The sequence below is a fragment of the Jaculus jaculus genome, chromosome 6 (assembly GCF_020740685.1).
Source record: "Jaculus jaculus isolate mJacJac1 chromosome 6, mJacJac1.mat.Y.cur, whole genome shotgun sequence".
NCBI lineage: Eukaryota > Metazoa > Chordata > Mammalia > Rodentia > Dipodidae > Jaculus > Jaculus jaculus.
Window position 1 is genome coordinate 61,330,267 of NC_059107.1, and position 21,652 is coordinate 61,351,918.

At 38.8% G+C, this 21,652-nt stretch overlaps 1 protein-coding gene across 5 annotated transcripts in view; it reads right to left on the bottom strand.

Moving 5' to 3' along the window:
- Positions 1-21,652, bottom strand: part of Alms1 (ALMS1 centrosome and basal body associated protein) — a 193,322-nt gene that overhangs the window by 140,456 nt on the left and 31,214 nt on the right. For 2 of the 5 annotated variants that reach the window (XM_045152897.1, XR_006637747.1), the window contains exons 2-7: positions 18,115-18,307; positions 11,229-11,346; positions 9,038-9,177; positions 7,047-7,165; positions 6,608-6,751; positions 812-965 (exon numbers count right to left, since the gene is read on the bottom strand). In XM_045152897.1, coding sequence (XP_045008832.1) covers positions 812-965; positions 6,608-6,751; positions 7,047-7,165; positions 9,038-9,177; positions 11,229-11,346; positions 18,115-18,307 — 868 coding nt within the window. Of the gene's footprint in view, positions 1-811; positions 966-6,607; positions 6,752-7,046; positions 7,166-9,037; positions 9,178-11,228; positions 11,347-18,114; positions 18,308-21,652 lie in introns of those variants that run through there. The other 3 variants (XM_045152899.1, XM_045152898.1, XM_045152900.1) reach the window with 3 other exon arrangements.

A 21,652-nucleotide genomic window follows, 5' to 3' on the forward strand; every position in this document is an offset into this window, starting at 1 on the left:
TTTTACCACAATTTTTTAAATTTTAGAAGAAAGCAGATTTCATCAAAGATAAAACTTGTGTTCCAACCAACCATCAAGGAAGTGGAAAAAAACCACCTTGAGACATCTCTATCACACCTCCTAAGCTCAGGAACTACTACAGAAGAGGTTGTGAAAGAATGTTAGAGCTAAAAGAAGGCAAGGACTGTTTACAATATTGTCTTCCAGACACAAAGTAACCATGGCATCATGGCCTCACTGTGGCTGATGCTACCATATAAAACCTATATAATCCAGGTGTGGTGGCACACACCTTTAATTCCAGCACTTAGGAAGCAGAGGTAAGAGGATCACCATGAGTTTGAGGCTACCTTGAAACTACATAGTGAATTCCAGGTCAACTTGGACCTTACCTTGAAAAAACAAGTAAATAAATACCTGTATAATAGGAGAGAGAAATGACGGACATAAAAAATAGAAAAGAGACTAGTTGGAAAAAAGAAGGAATTGGGGGGACTGGGTTCAGGAGGAGGAAAAGGGAGGGTGGTAAGAAAGGATTATGCTTATGGTACATTATCTGTATGTATGGAGGCTATCAATAAAAAGTTAAAAAGAAAGAAAAAGAAAAACTTCAACCATAGACTTGGTAAAAATTTTTTGTGACTAACTTACCTAGTGAGAGTTTTGCACTCAAAACACATAAAAATCATTTACAGAAATAATGCTTTAACAATTACCTGGGTATCCCATAAACCAGTCAAGATGGGGATGGCAAGGTATTTTTCATCAGATAGTCATAAAGAAGACATTTAATGCCTTCCTTTCTACATACCTGCTAAATGTTCCAGACTCTTTGGCACAGTGTCAGGAGATACCCTCAGCATTCTTAGATTTGACGAATGACATTCTGACTCACTGGTTGGCTCATGAGGAATACAAGGAGGAAATGTAGATGAAAAAGGCTGGTTACTGCCCAAATTACCTCTCTATGAAATAAGAACAGAAATGAAGGGGAAAAGATAGTATTAATTTCAGATTTCAATGGCTAAAAACCAAACCTCATTATCATAAAGGCCTATCTGGGTTACAGAATGAGGCTGTCTCAAAAATATAAGTCATATTCTCAACATTTTGGGGGGGCAGGGTTCAAGGTAGGGTTTCACTCTAGCCCAGGCTGGCCTGGAATTCACTACGGAGTCTCAGGGGGTCCTCGAACTCACAGGGATCCTCCTACCTCTACCTCCTGAGTTCTGGGATTAAAGGCATACCAGCCTAGCTAACATTTTCAATTCATATACAGGTTACATTATGTTTCATGAGCTCTGAAGATATTCCACGATCCTTTTGCGGACTGAAATTTGCTGTATGGAATATTACACATAGTAACAGGTGGTGACCTTAATGTGAACATGCATAACTTTCTGCTAAGTTCCTAGAATACTAGCATAAAACATACCACTTTTAGTTTCCTTAATTTCCCTACAAAGATGAGTTTAATCATGCCCTCTCAGGATAGAATCCCAAAATGTACCTAAGCATAAAATTTCCTACTCACTTTTTTTTTTTCTGAGTCAGTATTCTTTATTCACAGTGGCAAACTGCTTACTGCCTTAACCACTATGTTTCAAATGACAGACATACTTACATAACTTTCAGTACAATCTCATAAAAAAAGACGTATTTAGCACAATCACTGGCATTTAAAAATCAGGTATTTGGGTAGGGCTGTAGCTCCTATTCACTTTTTTACCATGGCTTTTTTTTTTTTCAATTCTCAGGAAGTTGGCAGCCAGTTATAGCAATGAACATTCTAGCTAGAGGTATAGTCATGGTGGCACACTCCACTGTGGTTTTTGTTATTTTGTTTTTCAAGGTAGGGTTTCACTCCAGCCCAGGCTGACCCAGAATTCACTATGTAATTTCAGGGTGGCCTCAAACTCACAGCGATCCTCCTACCTTTGCCTCCCAAGTACTAGAACTAAAGGCATACGCCACCATGCCTGGTTCATGATTATTTTTTTTGAATATTTTATTTAACTATTTGCAAGCAGAGAAAGAGAATATGAATGGGCACACCAGACCTCCAGCAGCTACAAAAAAACTCCAGATGTATGTGCCACTTTATGTGTCTGGAAAAACTGAGAAAGCTAGGCATGATGGCACACATCTTTAATTCTCGCATCTGGAAGAGATAGGAGGATCACTGTGAGTTTGAGGCCAGCCTGAGACTAGATAGTGAATTCGAGGTCAGCTTGGACTAGTTGAAGACCCTACCTCAAAATACAAAATAAAAAAAAAAAATCAAGAAATGAATATTCTACATCTATTGCCCTGTAAGTTTCTCTAAGCCCAGAAGCTCTTAATTGGGAAGATCTTACACCCTACAAGGCAACATCTAACAATGCCAGGAAACATCTTTCATTAACTGATAAGAAGGGGATGGGAGTAGGAAGCTGCTAGAATCCAGTGAGTAAAAAAATCCTAAAATATGCAGGACAGCCCCCTTGAACAAAGAAATATCCAATTCAAAATAAGTATCACCATTTGGGATAGAGCAAGACCCTGCCTTAGGGGAAAAAAAAGAAGAAGCCCCACTTGACACCAAGCACAAAGATTTTCACTTTGTATTACCCTGCTCCTCAAAGAGACTTTTTTGAAGTCGAGCATATTTATGTGTCATGTATCATATAAATGTGTAGACAGGGCTGGAGAGATGGCTTAGCAGTTAAGCGATTGCCTGTGAAGCCTAAGGACCTCGATTCCCCAGGACCCACATTAGCCAGATGCACAAGGGGGCACACACGTCTGGAGTTTTCTCTCTCCCTCCTTCCCCCCCCTTCTTTCTCTCTCTGTCACTCTCAAATAAATAAATAAAAATAAACAAAAATGAATGTGTAGACAACTGTGAATGTGTGTATGTGTGATGTGTTTAATAGTTTTTCTTCACTGCTTCCAAACAAAAAAGTGATTATAATCTTGATTTCAATAAAAATTCTTTATATCACAGTGTCAAATATGGATGTGACCAAGTACAAAGAAAATGCAAAATTCAAACAAGACTTAAGTATTTCAGAGTAACAGATTTCAATACTGCTACGTCCATGGCGACCTCGCCTGTGTAGCAAGCAGAGATGCTTCTGAGCTGAGGACAGAGGGCCAGCACTCCTCGGAGGGATGCCCCCGGTGACCCCTTGGCAGTCAGTTACTGTAATGGTTCCTGCTGCCCATGAAGTCACGACGACCTAATTGCTGGTGCCAATGAGCTGTTTTCTGCATTCTGTTTCTTTCCTGCTTTCTTCTAGTTGTTTGTAAGAACAGCTAGTTTCTACGCTACGCTTACTATTAATCATGCACACAATCAGAGTACAAAAAACAATTTGAGTATTGAATGTTCCCCTCCTATGATTAGGGCAATGGAGGAAATGTATAACTCTACTAGGAATAAAAAATTAACTCTAGAACAGTTTTTAGATGGTGTAGAGTAGAAACAGCTTATGATGTTTTAGAACAATACTGATCCTGAGAAAGTGAAAGTAGGAATGTTAATCGGTAATGTTCATAAGAAGCATGACAATTCTGCAGAAAAGAAGTTACAAAAGTTGGGGTATTCCCACCAGAACGCTTCCTGGGGGGTATGTTCAGTACTTGATCAAGGGCTGATAGTAGACTCCCAGAGCTGGGAACTACCTAGATCCACTCCCCTATGAGGGAGGATATGATGAATTCGGTAATAGATGAATGAATTATGAAGGAAAAAGGAGGCTATGGCATTCTCTTCCATTTATGAAATGCTTAGCAAAGACACGTAAGCCTTGGTGCTTATACTCTAGACAAGTAAGAAAAGAATTCCTGGAAAACATTAAACCAGCCTTAAAATATTGGTGGTCTTTTGGATAGAAACACTTTTATAATGAATATGAGGATTATATAAATAATCTAATAAGTGACAAAAGATGGCTCTCTGCTCGGTTTATAAAAAATAAATAACCTATTGTTCACCTTACATCCCTTACCCCAAGCTTCTATTCATGTAAAGCTGTGGTCAATGGTGCAAGACGTCCTTCTTAAAAAAATGGGTACATTCCTGCCTGATAAATATTACATGTATGCTTACAATAGAACAATACTTAAGATTGTTTAGATTAATGATTTCTGAGATCACTTGTTGGCTTACTAAGTTTCCCTGTTCAATCTGTATAAAACCTTCATGAAACTTCAGTAAATTGCAGCAGCATATTCAACCTAGAGTGTGTCTGTCTGTCATTTCCTCGCCGAATCCCGAGTTCTCCTTGAGCCTTTGCCCTTGTTCTCCCTCGGTCCTGATCTCCCCGAGAGTCAGTCCGCGGCACAATACTAGTTAAAAATGGAACCTGGGCATGGTGGCGCACACCTTTAATCCTAGCACTCAGGAGACAGAGGTGGGAGGATCATGAGTTCAAGGCCACCCTGAGACTACATAGTGAATTCCAGGTCAGCCTGGGCTAGAGTTAGAGACCCTACCTCGAAAAAAAAAGTGGAAAGAAACAAGAGGAAAATGTTACTTTTTAGTCCTCATTTCTTAATAAGGAAAAAAATCTAAAAGATGGCTAAAATGACTAAGAAACTCGAAAAATGGTAACATTGAAGGGAGACAGTTCTTTAATGAGATTAGTTTCTTATTGGTTGCTCTAACTGTTGAATAATCTTCTAAGTAGTCACTATAAAATGAAGATGAAAATAATCCCCAATAATCCTACATGATAACATGGACTAATTGATATACACATTTTAAACCAGTAGCAGGTTTTTCATTCCCATTCTCATCAGACTGAAAATTAGAGCCATGACTACTTTAGAATACTAAAGAAAATATTGGTCTAATAGTTCACCTCAAAATTTTCTCATATAGTCAACAAATTATAAACAAAAGGAAGAGCTCATCATACTATCTTTGTTCATCTTCTCATATCAACTGTCTAAATCTAAATGTCTAAATACAGCTATAACCCAACAAGTATCTTCATAATAACAAGCACCCTTACACACAGGGAAATAAGGAAAGTAACAGTAAGTATATCACCTATATTTTCTAGCTGTTTTAATGACAAACGGAATACAAAGACAAATTACAAGTAAGACCCAGCTTGGAGCTTACAACAGAGGGCTATCAATGGGATCTGAGAAATCCAAGGGATCTGAAGATCCAAGCAAATGAAACCTTATTTAAAAAAAAAAAAAAAAAAAAGGGGTGGTGGTGGTGGTGGAGAGATGTCTTAGCGGTTAAGGCACTTGTCTGCAAAGCCTAAGGACCCAGGTTCGATACCCCAGTACCCATATAAGCCAGATGCACAATGTGGTACATACATCCATCATTCATTTGCAGTGGCTGGAGGCCCTAGCACATCCATTCTATCTGCCTTCTGCCCCCTCCCTCTCTCCAATAAATAAAAAGAATGAATAAAATATTTAAAATTACAAAGGACCTTTAAAACACCCCAGGGGGGTTGGGGAGATAGCTTAATGGTTAAATTAAAGCCTATCAGCCTGGATTCAAGTCCTCGGTAGGTATGTAAAGTCAAACACACAAAGTGGTACATGTGTCTGAGTTCATTTGCAGTGGCAGAAGGCCCTGGTGTTCCCATACTCTCTCTTTCACAAATAAAAAAATATGTATTTTTAAAAACACCCCAGGGTCACCACTTCCTAGTATATACATAATAAAAATGATGAAATACATGGAGGGAACGTATATATGCATATGTTGCTCATTTGAGAAGAGGGTCGTTAATTCTCTTTGTGAATACTGACTAGTTTGGGCACTTGTATCCTTCCTGGATAAGCAATGATTCATGTAATTTTCAAGAATTCCTTAAATCAAAAATTTCAGGAGCTTAAAAACAGAAATATTTCTGTTGTTGTTGTTTTTGTTGTTTGAGGTAGAGTCTCACTCTAGCCCAGGCTGACCTGGAATTCACTATGGAGTCTCAGGGTGGCCCTTGAACTCATAGCGATCCTCCTACCTCTGCCTCCCAAGTGCTAGGATTAAAAGGCGTGCGCCACCATGCCCGGCCTAAACAGAAATATTTGACTATTTCAAGCCTAATACACTGAAGAGCAAAAGAGGAAGAAGTACAATCAGTTGAATGGCTCCACTAATGTGTCTCATTTTAACACAACTCCAAAGACTGTCAGAATGTCTCAAGATAAAAGACCTAGGAGTTCCAAAAGAAATACTTTAACACATCACAACTCATTAAGTCTTAGGATCAAAATCTTTTGACAAATTATTTTGTTTAACCTCAAACACATTAATGGGACATATTCTCAAATAAGGTGAATACCATATTTATCTTAAGTCAGAAGCTGGTCTGAAAGGATATAAATGGTTCCATAACTTTCATTAGCACTTTTTTACCAAAGTATGTCAAGTAGAAAAGCTTGCAGGCACCAGGTGTGGTAGCGCACACCTTTAATCCCAGCACTCGGGAAGCAGAGGTAGGAGGAATGCCATGAGTCTGAGGCTAGGCCTGTGACTCCATAGTGAATTCCAGGGCTGCTTGGGCTAGAGTGAGACCCTACCTCAAAAATAAAAATAATAATAATAATAACAATAATAATGATAAAAAAAAAGAAAGAAAAAAAAACTTACAGGCTTTCCAAAATTGCTGTCTTTCTCAGACAATACTTGTGAAGTAGTTTGCCAAAACAGGGAGCTGTCACAAAGATCATCAAGCAATGTCTCTATATCTGCTAGTTCAACATATCCACCACTTAGGTCACACTGGCCAAATGTCTGGAAAACAGTAAAAAAATAAAAAAATAAAAATATCAATTCCTAAATCAGTATTGGAAAAGATCGTATTTTTCTACAGCAATCACAATATTTTTTATTTATTTGCAAGAAAAGAGAAAGAAAGAGAAGATGGGCACAGCAGGGGCTCTTGCCACTACAAATGAACTCCAGATGCATGTGCCACTTTGTGCATTTACTAGGCTTTATGTGGGTACTGAGGAATCAAACCCAGACCAGCAAGATTTACAAAAGAGCATCTTTAACATGGCCCCAGCAATCATTTTATTATTCTCACCTGTCTTTGTGATTCAGTGACTCTTTCACTGCACATAGCAGCATTTTCATCTAGGCTACTATATTCAGTATCTCCATCCAGAGTAATGATGTCAGACTCGGCCTTCCCCTGAGGGCCCTCTATAAAACAAGAGTCATTTTGAATAACTATTTGTATAGTACAACTAGACTCAGTCCTCACATGACTTTCAAAGAATTTCACCTTCACCTCTATCAGCTTTCAGCATGTCCTTTGACTAACAATAATTAATGTTATAGTTCCAGTCAGTGTTGAAGCACCTTGTGACTGCACTACATGCCACCAAGTTTGCTGAAAATCTGGCTTCCTATAGCTGCACGGAGACCTTCAATGGGGTTACTACAGTTTACATCCTTATCAAAATTATAATCTGAGGAATCTGCAACTTCTTCAAAAGTCTGATGCTTTAAATCTTGTAAAACCAAAGCATCTGAAGTGAATACTTTCTTTGTTTTTTTTTTTAGATAGGGTCTCACTGTAGCCCAGGCTGACCTGGAATTCACTATGTAGTCTCAGGGTGGCCTTGAACTTACGGTGATCCTCCTACCTCTGCTTCCCAAGTGCTGGAATCAAAGGTGTGTGCCACCACACCTGGCTGAAGTGGACACTCACTGGATAAATACTGTTTGAAGATCCTACCTGCACTGCAAGGTCAAGAGTAGTAACCATTTTCCCAGCAGGAAGAAGTGATTCATTGTACATGTCACACAGAAAAAAAGCTGAATGTTTTGCCATGATCATCAGCCTGGGTGTAAGATTTTTCACTTAATGAAGCAGATGGCTTACTCTATTGAATAACAGAAAGCAGCATATTGAGCATGATTTGAGGAACACTGGGAGGTGATTTTTACTTTGGACACCAATGTGAGGAGCTAGCAACATCATCTTCCTTACAGCGCAAAAGTGATTCTGAAGCTGCTGGATCAAGCACCCCAGAAGCAAATTGGTATTTTGTATGTTTAAGCTTATCAAAGGAAGCATTTTCATCATTATAATTTACTGGGGAATCATCTGGATTTAGGGGTTCTCTCTCTTGGATATCATCTGCTAAAGATATACAGTTTGGACTTAGCTTCTAGTACTCTCTTGCTTGGAAGGCTCAATCAAGACAATAATTGCCTCAAAGGCTACAGTTTTAGTAGCCATCAATGTTTCTCACCAAAAATATAAGTTGCTTTTTGGTTTCTGTCCTCCTGAAAACACAGTTGGTTCTATGTTTCATCTAAGTTAGAGTTAACTATTTGAAGAGAACCATCAAAAGCCTCCATTTGAGAATATCCTGCCCCCTACAGAGTATATGTGCTTCTGAAATTTGTACATTACTGTCAGGATCTACAACAGCCCCAGTGTACTTTATATCTGCAGATAAGGGATCTAAAGATACCAAATTACTTCTAGTCTCCTTTTGCTTACAATATTGAAACAATTCTTTCCACAGATCTTCTCCATTTCTTTCATAGCCCTCCAAAGAACCCATCTTTTGACTCATCTTATTCTCAACTGGAACCCCTAAATAAACATTCTCAAGATGACTACCAGAGGTCAAAGGATCTCCTTTTCCTCTTCTTTCCAGCATGTATCGCAAGAAAGAACACAATGTTTTATTATCATGAGGAGGAATAATTTCATGTGGAAAAGAAATATGGTCCTTACTAGTTAGACATGCTTCTGCCTGTTGTGCAGTGCTGCAAACAGGAAGCTTTACATGTGAGTAAGAAGCATCAAAACAGTCACCTCTTTCAGTAGCTATGCTGTCATAGCTAATACCAGGTAGTGTTGAACCGGAAACCTGATTGTTATAGCTAACTTGCTTTCTGGCTGGTGAGTATCTTTTTGTGTCTTTCATGACATACATGAGCTAAGAGGGTTATAATTCCCATAGTCATTGGGGATTTTCAGTTCGCTGGCAATGTTAGATGACACATTCTCTACATTATTCCCTTGTTAATGGTGAGACCCAACAGTAGTGCTACCTGTGAGTGGGTGCTGAGAGATACTAAAGCAACTGTTAACCAGGTCTGAAGATGCTTCTGAGGTAGCCTGGAATAAAGCTTCACTAACTTCTGATGGACGAGAAAACCATTCACTGTCTTCGGACTTATCAGGAATTCCTCTGAAAATATACAGTTATAAAGAAATAAATAAGTCCTTAACAACATTTTATTTTTAAATACTAATATGAAAGTAAAAACATGTCATTGAAATTGTTTATCTGAAAGTATGTTTTTAAAAAAAGCTTTAATTTCAAATTCCTGCAACGTGAAAATCTCAACTTTCCTCTAAAAGACATAATCTAATTTCCATAGTACCAAAAAGAAGTTATTTAAAAGACAAATTCAAAATAACTTTTTAATAAGATGAATGAGCTTTATTAGTCTTATTTATTTAGTTGCAAGCAGAGAGAGAGAGAGGGAGAGAGGGAGGGAGGGAGGGAGGGAGGGAGGGAAAGAATAGTTGTGCTAGGGCCTTTAGCTGCTGCAAATGAACTTGACAGATGTGCCACTTCGTGCATCTGACTTTATGTGGGTACTAGGGAATCAAACTACTGCTGAGCATATCTCCAGCACAGGTTTACTATTTTTAAATGCCTACCACCTACCATGACTTAATATCATTCATTTGCTTACTTGTTATTTATTATGCTTATGAAAACCTCTCAAGAAGTGGTCTGCTCCCAAAATACAATAGTAACTTCATCACTAGTTGGCAATCTAATGTGTTACAGAATAATTTTCTTAAACATGATTCTAAAGTAATATATAATAGAAAGGTAAATGTAACATTTTCTTTTCTAAACATCTATGGTTTTTAAAAAAATATTTTATTGCCGGGGGTGGTGGCGCATGCCTTTAATCTCAGCATTCGGGAGGCAGAGGTAGGAAGATCACCGTGAGTTTGAGGCCACCCTGAGACTAATTCCAGGAGAGCCTGAGCTAGAGTGAAAACCTACCTCAAAAAAAATATATATATACATATATATATTTACTTATTCATGTGTGTGAGAGAGAGAGAGAGAAAGGAGAGAGAGGGGCACATCAGGGCCTCTAGCCACTGCAAACCAACTCCAGACACATGTGCCACCTTGTGCATCTGGCTTACATGGGTACTGGCGAAATCAAACCTGGGTCTTAGGCTTTGTAGGTGATTGCCTTAACTGCTAAGTCATCTCTCCAGCCCAACATCTATAGTTTTTAATTTAAGGTGAAGTTTTCAATCTTAGACAACTGAAATGTGCTCTAAAGAATTCCAAACCGGGCATGGTGGCGCACGCCTTTAATCCCAGCACTTGAGTGGCACAGTTGGAGGATCACTGTGAGTTCAAGGCCACCCTGTGATGACACAGTGAATTCCAGGTCAACCTGGGCTAGAGTGAGACCCTCCTTGAAAAAAAAAAAAAAGGAAAAAGAAAGAGAGAAAGAAGAAAAGAATTCCTGACTTCTTTCCCACTGTGATCATTCTGAATGGCATTGATTTGAAATAGGCTATCAACAAAAAGCTAACTTCCTGTTCACATAAAAATATAAAAGTAGTGGGCAGGAGGGACAGCTTAGCAGTTAAGGCATTTGCCTATAAAGCCAAAGGACCCAAGTTCGATTCCCCAGGACCCACGTTAGCCAGATGCACAAGGGGGCACATGTGTTTGGAGTTCGTTTGCAATTGCTGGAGACCCTGGCACACCCATTCTCTCCCTGTCTCTCTCCCCCCTCTTTCTCTGTCAAATAAATAAAAATAAAAATACGTAGTATTAAGTAAAGAAAGCTAACTAGACTGATTTGGTAACATCTGACCAATATGAAAGTGCAGAATAAGTTAGTACCCTAGAAATGAATGCATTTTTTAAGAATAGAAGGTAAGAAGAGAGGAGGATAGTGGCAATATATACAGAGATCTATAGTTATGAAAGTCTAGTTTATCTGATAACTAAAATGTGCTTGAAGTGCTAAAATGCATTAAAAATTTTTAAACAAACTACAATTACCTGACACATCTCTATATATACTTTACTATGCCAAGTTAATATGCATTATTTATCCATGTTACCGTCATATGTATGCTAAGAATATCTAACTCTATTCCCAATTCCCACCTTAGCCTGAAACTATTAGTACTAATGATTACTTATGGTAAGAGCAGAAAGATTAGAAGGCAAATAAATCATCCTACCTCAAAGGTGCAAAATCTAGTTCACTTTGGTGAAATAAGGAATCAGGCCCAAACTCCTGGTCTTGTGTCAAACACGTCAGCAAAGGCAAAGCAGGAGAAGCAAAGTCATCCTGTATGACTGCAAAGTTTAAATACAAAATGCTGAAAATCCAGTGTTTGGCTTACTCATGTAAAATTTTAAGGCACCTAAATGTGCTGCCATCTGGAAGCTTTAGAATAATAATAGCAGCCACAATTTACTGAGTCTGGTTGGTTGTCTATAAAACTAGGTACTTTGTTAATATGCAGTGGGTGGTTATTTTAACATGAATTATTTCCTAAAATTTTCAGTTTAAGTTCTAGCATAGAAAGTATCAATAGACCACATAAACAAATGTTCGTTAAGAGTTCTAGTTTTGAAATGTATGAGGTAAATGTTTCTTGAAGAGTCTGAAAACTTGTGCTTTAATGAAAACAAGACAAAATAAAATAATGATTCCTACAGCTTAAGTAATTCTTATAATGTCCTTAAACATAGACAAACTAGGGCTGGAGAGATGTTTTAGTGGTTAAGGCACTTGTCTGCAAAGCCAAAGGACCCAAGTTCGATTCCTCAGGACCCACCTAAGCCAGATGCAAAAAGTGGTGCATGTGTCTGGAGTTCATTTGCAACAGCCGAGGCTCTGATGTGGCCATTCTCTCATTTGGCCTCTCGTGCACACGCTCGCTTGCTCCCCCCCCCAAACAAATAAAATCAAAAAAATATTTTTAACAAAACATATACGAACTAGTATAAAATCCTTATTCCCTAGAGCACTTGTGTAATTACAAAACGAAAAGATTAATGGAAATAAAGCATTATTTAGGGGATTGAGGAGATGGCTCAGCAGTTAAAAGCACTTGCAAACAAAACCTACCAGCTAGGGTTAATTCCTCAACCCCTCATGTAAAGTTAGACCTTGGTGTGTGTGCATGCACACACATGCAAATAACTTTTTTTAAACTTTATATAACATTCTATTTAAAGGTGACTTAGCTTAGCCGGGCATGGTGTCACACACCTTTAATTCCAGCACCTGGTTGGCAGAGGAAGGAGGATTGCCATGAGTTTGAAGCTACCCTGAGACTACATAGTGAATTCCAGGTCAGTCTGGGCTAGAGTGAAACCCTACCTTGAAAAAGAAAAGAAAAAAATTGACTTAGCTTGATGTTTTGCTATAAACTAATTGTCACTTAGCATAAATGTAATACTAATTGCTACAGCATATTTTCTTGCTTTCAACTATGTACAAAGTGAGGAATCTACCCTCATCAGTGTTCTCCCCAAAATTAATGCAAAGGAGGACTCACCAAGTTCACCAAGGTGCCATTTTTCCTGGGTCCTACACCCTTTGTTCTAGTAGCCTCACACATTCCTGACTCCTCCTCATTCTCTGGTTACAATCCTTGGTTTGTTGACTTCTTATCAAAACTGTCAACTCCATGGAGCTGTTTTATGCACAACTATATTCTCAATGTTGAGCAAAGCTGCTACACTTAGTAGATAACCAAATTACAACTACTTCCTGAACTGGTTACAAATGAGAAATTGATAATAATTATTTTAAAATTTTTACGAACTAGGCGTGGTGGCACATACCTTTAATCCCAGCACTTGGGAGGCAGAGGTAGGAGGATCACCATGAGTTTGAGACCACTCTGAGACTACATAGTGAATTCCAGGTCAGCCTGGATTGCAGTGAAACCCTACCTCAAAACAACAACAACAAAAATTATAAGTGCTAGCTTATAACATTAACAGAGAGTTGGTATGGTTACTCTTTGGCACCAGCTTAAAAAACCATCTATGGGCTGCAGTTAAAGTGCTTGCCTGGGAAGCCCCAGGTTCAATTCCCAGTACCAACAAAAACCAGATGTACAAGGTAGTGCATGCATCTGAAGTTCATTTGCAGTGGCTGGAGGCCCTGTTGTACCCATTCTGTCTTCTCCATTTGCCTCTTTCCCTCTCAAATAAATAAATAAAAATATTTTTTAAAATAATTAAAAGCAGAAAAATCTTCTATAAACCTTCAAAACAGATGACCTTCAGCCCTCAAGAATCAACAAGGTTTTCTAACACAGTCACCAAACAACTAACACTAACACCAAACACTACAAGGGAGAACTGTGGGCAAGTATACCAATTTATGATTTTTTATTTTTTACTATTTCATTTATTAGGGACAGGAGAGAGAGAGAATGAATATGAATGCCAGACCCTCTTGCCTTTGCAAAAGTGCTCCAAACACAAGAGCCCCTTTGTGTGTCTGACTATACATGGGTACTAGGCAATCAAACCTAGGCCATCAGGTTTTACAAGCCAGTGCCTTTAACTACTGAGCCATTTCTCCAGTCCAAATTATGGTTTTTGTTTTTCAAGGTTGAGCCTTGCTCTAGGCCCAGGCTTACCTGGAATTAGCATCAAGCTGGCCCCGAACTCATGGCAATCCTCCTACCTCTGCCTCCCAAGTGTTGGGTTTAAAAGCATACACCACATGTCTGGCTTTTTTTTTTTGGTTTTTAAGAGAACATTTTTAGTCATTTATTTGCAGGCAGAGAAAGAATGGGCCTCTTGACTCTGCAAATTAACTATACAGGCATCACATTGTATGTCTGGCTTTATGAGTACTAGGAAATTAAACCTAGGCTGGCAAGCTTTGCAAGCAAGCTTTAACTGCTGAGCCATCTCCCTATCCCCACAGTTCTAGCCTTTAATTAACTATATACTGAACATTTAAAGGACCTGAGAGTTTTTACTAGTAAGTAAGCATTTTAGCATCTCCTTAAATGTTTAGGAATATTTTCTAGTAGGGCTGAGAAGTCAAAACTGGTAAGGCAAAAAAAAATACAATTTGTCTTTTTTTTTTTTTAATGTGTATAGAGAGGTGAGTGCACATGTGCCCATGCACGCATTTGCATGTGTGCTGTAGATACACTTTCTTTTTTTTTTTAATTTTTTAATTTTTTTTTTTTATAATTTGAGAGCGACAGACACAGAGAGAAAGACAGATAGAGGGAGAGAGAGAAAATGGGCGCACCAGGGCTTCCAGCCTCTGCAAACAAACTCCAGATGCGTGCGCCCCCTTGTGCATCTGGCTAACGTGGGACCTGGGGAACCGAGCATCGAACCGGGGTCCTTAGGCTTCACAGGCAAGCGCTTAACCGCTAAGCCATCTCTCCAGCCCTGTAGATACACTTTCTTGTTGCTAGGACAAAGCCCTTGTCCAAAGCAGCTGATGAGAAGGAAGTTTTTATTTTTCGTTACAGTCTCAAGAGGAAGCTTCAAGGCAGGGGAAAACATAGCATGAGCGGAGGCTAGATATCATCTCTCCTACACCAAGGAGAAAATAGCAGCAGAGAGTAGAGCAAGGAGGAGGGGTGCAGCGGTGCTGGCTACAACATCCCTAAGCTCTACTTCTCAAACTGAAATCAGCTGGGAACCAAGCATTCAGAACACATGAGCTTATTGGGCACACCTGATTCCAACCACAACATTCCACCCCTGGCTGCATAAACTGATGGCTGTCTATGATGTAAAATACAATGTGATCAGTCCAACTTTAAAAGTCCCCATATCAGTATCAATCCCAGTACTAGTCAAACATCCCCACAGTCAAAGGTCTCAAACTGTGAACCTATAAAACCAAAAACACCTAATGGCAGAGTAAACATTCACACTGCAAAAGATGGCACTGGGCATATCAAGGAAAGATAGAACCAATATAAGATTTAAAACAAACAGCATATATCAGCAATTCTTATATTCCCAGAGTAAAATGGCTAAGCTATCAAATTTATTAATGGGGGAGGAGGAATAGAGCCAACTTGGAAGAGCAGGAAACACCTTCAATATTCTTCCTTCAGGCACTCTACTTTCAAGAGTCAGCATTCTTTCTGCTGTCCCTATGCAGAACAGCTGGCCCAACCTCATTGGTGATAATCTCTCAAACAACTGCAGCTGAAACAGGCTGCAGTCACCAGCCAAACTTACTTATTTACTTTCTTTCTTTTTTGGGAGGGAGGGGCGGTTTCCAAGGTAGGGCTTCACGCTATCCAAGCTGATCTGATATTCACTATGTAGTCTCAGGATGGCCTTCAAATCACGGTGATCCTCCTACCTCTGCCTCCCAAGTGCTGGGATTAAAGGTGTGCCACCATGCCCAGCCCAAACTTTCATTTCTTTCTGTACCCATACCCTTCTGCTCTCATCAGTAGATTTCTTTTAAATTCAACCGTTCTCAAGTTCTCAAGATGGGCAGAATGCAATAAGCCTTCACACAAACTGCTTCTAGCCCAGTCCAGACAAAGCTTTCTTCCCTTTATAAACCAAGCCTGCAACAAGTCCACAGTTCTTTCTGCATTTATATTTTTCAACTCTTACCAGAATGGTCCAAATTCTGCTTGGAGCACTACAAGGCACTTCTTGGGCCAAGTTTTCAAATCCTTCCACATTCTTCCCACAAATCATTTCCAAAAAGCTCAAATCCACAAAGTCAGGTTTCTATCAGTAACAACCCCATTTTGCTGATTCCAATTTTCTGTTGTAATTACCTTATTGTTGTTTAGATAAAGCAGCCAACCAAAAGAAGCTGATGGGAAGAAAGTTTTTATTTTGGCTTACAGTCTCAAGGGAAAGCTTCATGACAGCAGGGGAAAGCAGAGGTTGGACAACACTTCTGTCATAGCAAATGGAAAATAGCAGTAGGAGAGTGATCCAAACTGACACTGGCAAGCTAGGGGTAAACCTCAAAGTTCAGTCTCAGGACCATGCTTTTTCTAGCAAGTTTCAATGTCCCCAACTGTCATCAGCTGGAGACAAAACATTCAGAACACATGAGGTTATGGGGATACTGATTCAAACCACCACAAGTGGAAGCCAGAGGACTATCTTAGGTGTCATTCCTCAGGAGCAGAGGGTCTTTTATTAGCTTGGAGCTTACTAAGTAGACGATACTAACTGGCAAGTAAGACCCACAAATCTTTCTATCTCTGCCTCTCCAATACTGACATTACAAGCAAGTGTCATTATGTGCAAGGCATTTTCACATGCGTCTTAGGGATGAAATTCAGGTTTTGATGTTTGCAAGGCAAGTACTTTACCTACTGTACTATCTTTCCAGTCTAGAAAATGCATTTTATAAAACAGCAAGATTAAAAAGATAATGATTCTCAAGTACACCATGTACACATGTGTTTAAGTGGTGGGAACATTTTATATCTAAGTAGCAGTTCGTTTTTCTTACTGCTTTCCACTGCTTATTTCTTCACATGTGGACAGCTATAGCCAGCTTGGATGCCTCTTTGATTTAGCCATTATAGTGCCAGTCATCATCAATACTTGCCATTGGTGAGAACCTCAATTGTATTTATGCAGGAAAAAACTAGATTAAATTTTCACTAGTCATCAGATCCAGGGGCCTAGTTCAAAAACTTCATTTATTTTTATTTTCTTAAATTTGTGTGTATGTATGCATGCGCACGCATGCATGTATACACACACGCACCACGGGTCTCTAGCTACTGCCAACAAATGCCAGACACTGGTGCCACAGACATCTGGCTTACTTGGCAGCTTGGAAATTGACTCTAGGCCAGGAGGATTTGCAAGCAAGAACCTTAAACTGCTGAATCATCTTCCCAGCCTCCAATAACTAAATGTTTTTCTTTATCTATAGCAAATGAGAAACTGTACTTAATAACACTAAATTAGAAAACATTTCACAAATAGAAAAATCTCTCACCAAATGTTGAAATATTTCTATTATAGAATTGTCCTCAATATTTTGTTGTAACATAATTTATTTTATTTTTATGTATTTGAGACTGAGAGAAAGATATAGAGAAGGAAGGGGAGAGAGACAGAGAATGGGCACACCAGGGCCTCCAGCTGCTGCAAACGAACTCCAGACACATGTGCCACCTTGTGCATCTGGCTTACATTGGTCTTGGGGAAGCGAAACTAGGACCTTTGGCTTTGCAGGCAAGTGCCATAACTGTTAGGCCATCTCTCCAGCCCATAATTTGGTTTTGGCTACTATTTTATAGCCTCTTTTAGAAGATTTTCTTATAATAATTTCAAAATAGCACCCTGTAAATTATATACTTTCATTTTAACCTCTAAAGTTAACAAGCATTTTTCATATAGAATCAGGGAATTAAGTTTTAAGTTTGTTGGTCACATATACTGTTTTTACAACCTTATAAAAATGCAAATGGTGAAGGATATAGCTCAAGAGTAAAACATTTGCCAAGCATGTGAAAGGACCTGGGTTCCATTGCCAGCACTAAAAAAAAAAAAAAAAAAATGTACAAAACAAAAATACATTTGGGTATTATAGTGCATACTTATACCCCAGAATTTGGGAGGCTGAAGCAACAGCATAAAAGTTCTAAGCCAGCAAGGACCATATAATGAAAACCTGTCTCAATAAAAATAAAACAATAAATAAAAATGCAAATAGCATTCTTATCTCATGAACAGTACAAAAATCAAACACACAGTAAGCACTGAGACATTTCAAACATGAATTAATGAATGAATAAAAAGTAGCTTCTTCCTTAGCATGACAATTCCTCAACTATTTCATAACAGTAAACCCTTCTCTTCCTACTACCACAGTCATCTCTTCCCACAAAGGTACTCAAATTTGGTGAGTACATTTCTTAAAATGCGAGCCTAAAGCTGACATTAATGATCCACATAATAGAATAAGGACACTAATATCTTACTTGGATAGCACTGTTTCTTTGAAAAGAACTTGCTAAATTATGTCCGTTCTGCTTCTCAATAAATCTGTATTTATGTACAAGAATAAGAACAAGTCCCCTAAACTGTTTTCATGACTCATTAAAAATACAGAGGTATTACCTAGCAATGAAGAACATAAGAGATCACTGTTCGGTTCCTTTACTTGACCTGATTGGGTCAATTTATCTTCCTCCAGAGAGGGAAAATCTGTCACTTCAGTTACTTCTGCTCTTGCAATAATCCTGGTCTGAGATATATCCACAGTTTGGAAAGAGTCCCTTTCTTGAAGAAGGCAATGCCAAGATTCTGTTCTCTGTAAAAATAATTTTTAAAATATACTAAGTTATTAGCCAAATTAACATGTATATTAACACTCAAATAAAAATGCCCACTCATGTGGCATGTTTAATGACATTCCCACCAAAATTTAGAAAAAACAAAGCTATTCCTTTTGCTTCTCAAAGTGTTAACTACAAAGGCTGAAGAGATTGTTCAGTGGTTAAAGACATGGCCCAGGTTCAATTCCCTAGTACCCATGTAAAGCCAGATGCACAAGGAGGCACATGTGTCTGAGTTCATTTGTAGTGGTAGGAAGCCCTGGTGTGCCTTTACTCACTCTTTTGTCTGTTTCCTTCCCTCTGTCTCTCAACTAAATGAAGCTTTAATTTATTTAATTTTTTTTGTTCATTTTTTATTTATTTACTTGAGAGCGGCAGACATAAAGAGAAAGACAGATAGAAGGAGAGAGAGAGAATGGGCGCGCCAGGGCTTCCAGCCACTGCAAACAAACTCCAGACGCGTGCGACCCCTTGTGCATCTGGCTAACGTGGGACCTGGGGAACCGAGCCTCGAACCGGGGTCCTTAGGCTTCACAGGCAAGTGCTTAACCGCTAAGCCATCTCTCCAGCCCAAGCTCTTATTTTTTAAAATAAAGAAACGTAATGTTGCCAGGCATGGTGGCACATGCCTTTAATCCCAGGACTTGGGAAGCAGAGGTATGAGAATTGCCATGAGTTCAAGGCCACCCTGAGACAACATAGTAAATTCCAGGTCAGCCTGGGCTAGAGCAAGACCCTACCTCAAAAAAAAAAAAAAAAAAAAAGATAAGGTTAACTACATTTTAAATCTCATCATATCATTATGCATCTCACTAGAGAGTCACTGTTATCTCTGCTATGCTTTTAGTTACTTCAATAGATTTGGTACTTGCCAAGATTTTAGACTTTGGTTATAAAAAGCTGAAAAACCGCCAGGCATGGTGGCGCACGCCTTTAATCCCAGCACTCAGGAGGCAGAGGTGGGAGGATCACTGTGAGTTCAAGGCCACCCTGAGATTCCATAGTGAATTCCAGGTCAGCCTGTCAGCCTGGGCTAGAGTGAGACCCTACCTCAAAAAAACAAAACAAAACAAAAAAGCTAAAAAACCATTCCCAAATCTAAAGCTACAATTCCCAGCATTTGATTATTTCACTTCTTTCTATTGGTTTCTGGAGCTCTTTCCAACGAGTAACCTTGCCACACCATCTATGAACTATTGTATCTCTTCCAAACAGTTACTCTTATATGAGTGGCATGGCTCAGAGTAATGATGGAAGGAGACCCTACCTCGAACTCCACCCCCCGAAAAAAAAAAACTAGTAAGAAACAAACTAGTATGATTAACTAGAAATGAAACTAAGAAGATATATAAGCTCAAAATACAAGCCTAAATGTTAGATTTCTGATTCACATAAAATTACTCTCAATTTGCTTATAAAGGTTCCTAAACACTTGCTTTCAATTTCTACACTTCCCTCTTCAGTAACAAGCACTTTATGAACTAGTATCAATCCACAGACCACACTGTGTAGCAACATTAAGTAACAGATAAATTAACACTAAAATTGACCATTTTAAAGACATTTGTCTTTCAAATTTGGTATTGACATATAACTAAGAACATTTCCCTGTCCCACAATGGAAAAATTTTTTCATAATCATTTTTAAGAAACTTAATGAGGAATGAACAGTAACAGATCAAACTACATTACATTTTTGCTCAATTAAACCTGACTAAGTATAACAATAAATGTTCTCATATTCAACATTTTCATTTTTATTATTTCATAGTGGAAGATCAGGTAGGACAGGAAGACAGAGAGAGAATGGGCGTGCCAGGCCCTCTAGCTGCTGCAAACAAACTCAGATGCATAAGGCTCCTTGTGCAGCTGGCTTTATGTGGGTCCTAGTAAATCAAACCCAGGTCATTAGGTTTTGCAGACAAGCACCTCAGCCACTGAACCATCTTCTCAGCCATTGATCAGGTTTTAAAGTCATATTTATTAAAACATCCTTAACATTTTTATAGAAAATCATGAATAACATTTTGTACTATGTATTTTTGATATAAGGAAATTCAATTTTCCTTAACTTTTTTGTGTTTTTACTAAAGAAATCTATTGGGTGTAAAAACCCTTTTAGTAACTGGAACTATTACAACTTTCTCAATTTCTACTTAGTAGTAACACTGGGCACCTTATAATCTTGTGATAGGATTATATAAAGTCTTCTTGTCCATATTTACTAGGAATGCATCTATTTATCCCATATTTTGTGACCCAATAATTACTTATGATCTCTCTTTGCTATCTTGTCTCTATTTACAGTTTGTCATTATTCATCTAAAATCTTTGGTTAAGTAATTCGTTTTCTGTGTATGTGTATTTGTGAGTGCTAATGTGTGTGTGTGCATATGGGCACATGTACTCCTGGTCACATGCATGCCACATCACACATGTAGAGGTCAAAATACAACCTTAGGGCTAGAGAGATGGCTTAGTGGTTAAGGTGGGCCTACAAAGCCAAAGGACTCAGGTTTAATTCCCCATGACCCATGTAAGCCAGATGCATAAGGTGGTGTATGTGTCTTGAGTTCATTTGCAGTAGCTACAGGCCCTAGTGAACCCATTCTCTCACTGTCTCTTTCTCTATCTCTCAAATAAATAAAAATCTTTTTTTTTAAAAAAAAAGACAACCTCAGACTTCTGGGTAAGATGACTGTGTGCCATGCCAAAGCAGCCTAGGGAGGAAAATAAGCAGGAAAACAGCAAAATACACTCGCACCAAAAAGTGAAGGTAGAAAGTAGATAAAGAATTATCAACAGCAGCAGAGAAGTAGGAGAGACTCAGAGCTTCTAGCAAGCAGGAAACCAGCCAGAATCCTGCTGAGGCACTGGCAGCCCCAATCCCGACTGACCTGCAGGTACAGAAAACAGTGAATGGATTCTCCACATAAACTAGCATCCTCACAAAGTCAAGAAACCCCAAAGGGAAGACAGCAAGGACCAGCTGAGCAGCTGGAAATGCTAATCTCACCATTCATATCAGGGCAGGTTATGTGTTAGACTTGATTGATAAGATCTTGGTTGGCTTTACCATTCTCAAATAAACTGTATATTGGTGTTGATTACTGGTGCCTTTGACATTTTCTGATTCATGGGGCCTTTGTCTTGTTCTTCTGTCATTACTGGCAGCAGGGCCTCATTTGGCCCCAGGCTGGCCTGAACCCATTTCAGACCAGAAGTCTCAACTTCTCAGATTGACCAGATTAAGGGTGTGAGAAAACACATGCCTTTAGGGGCTTTGGTTTTATGAGATTGTTAACTTTTAATCTCCACTG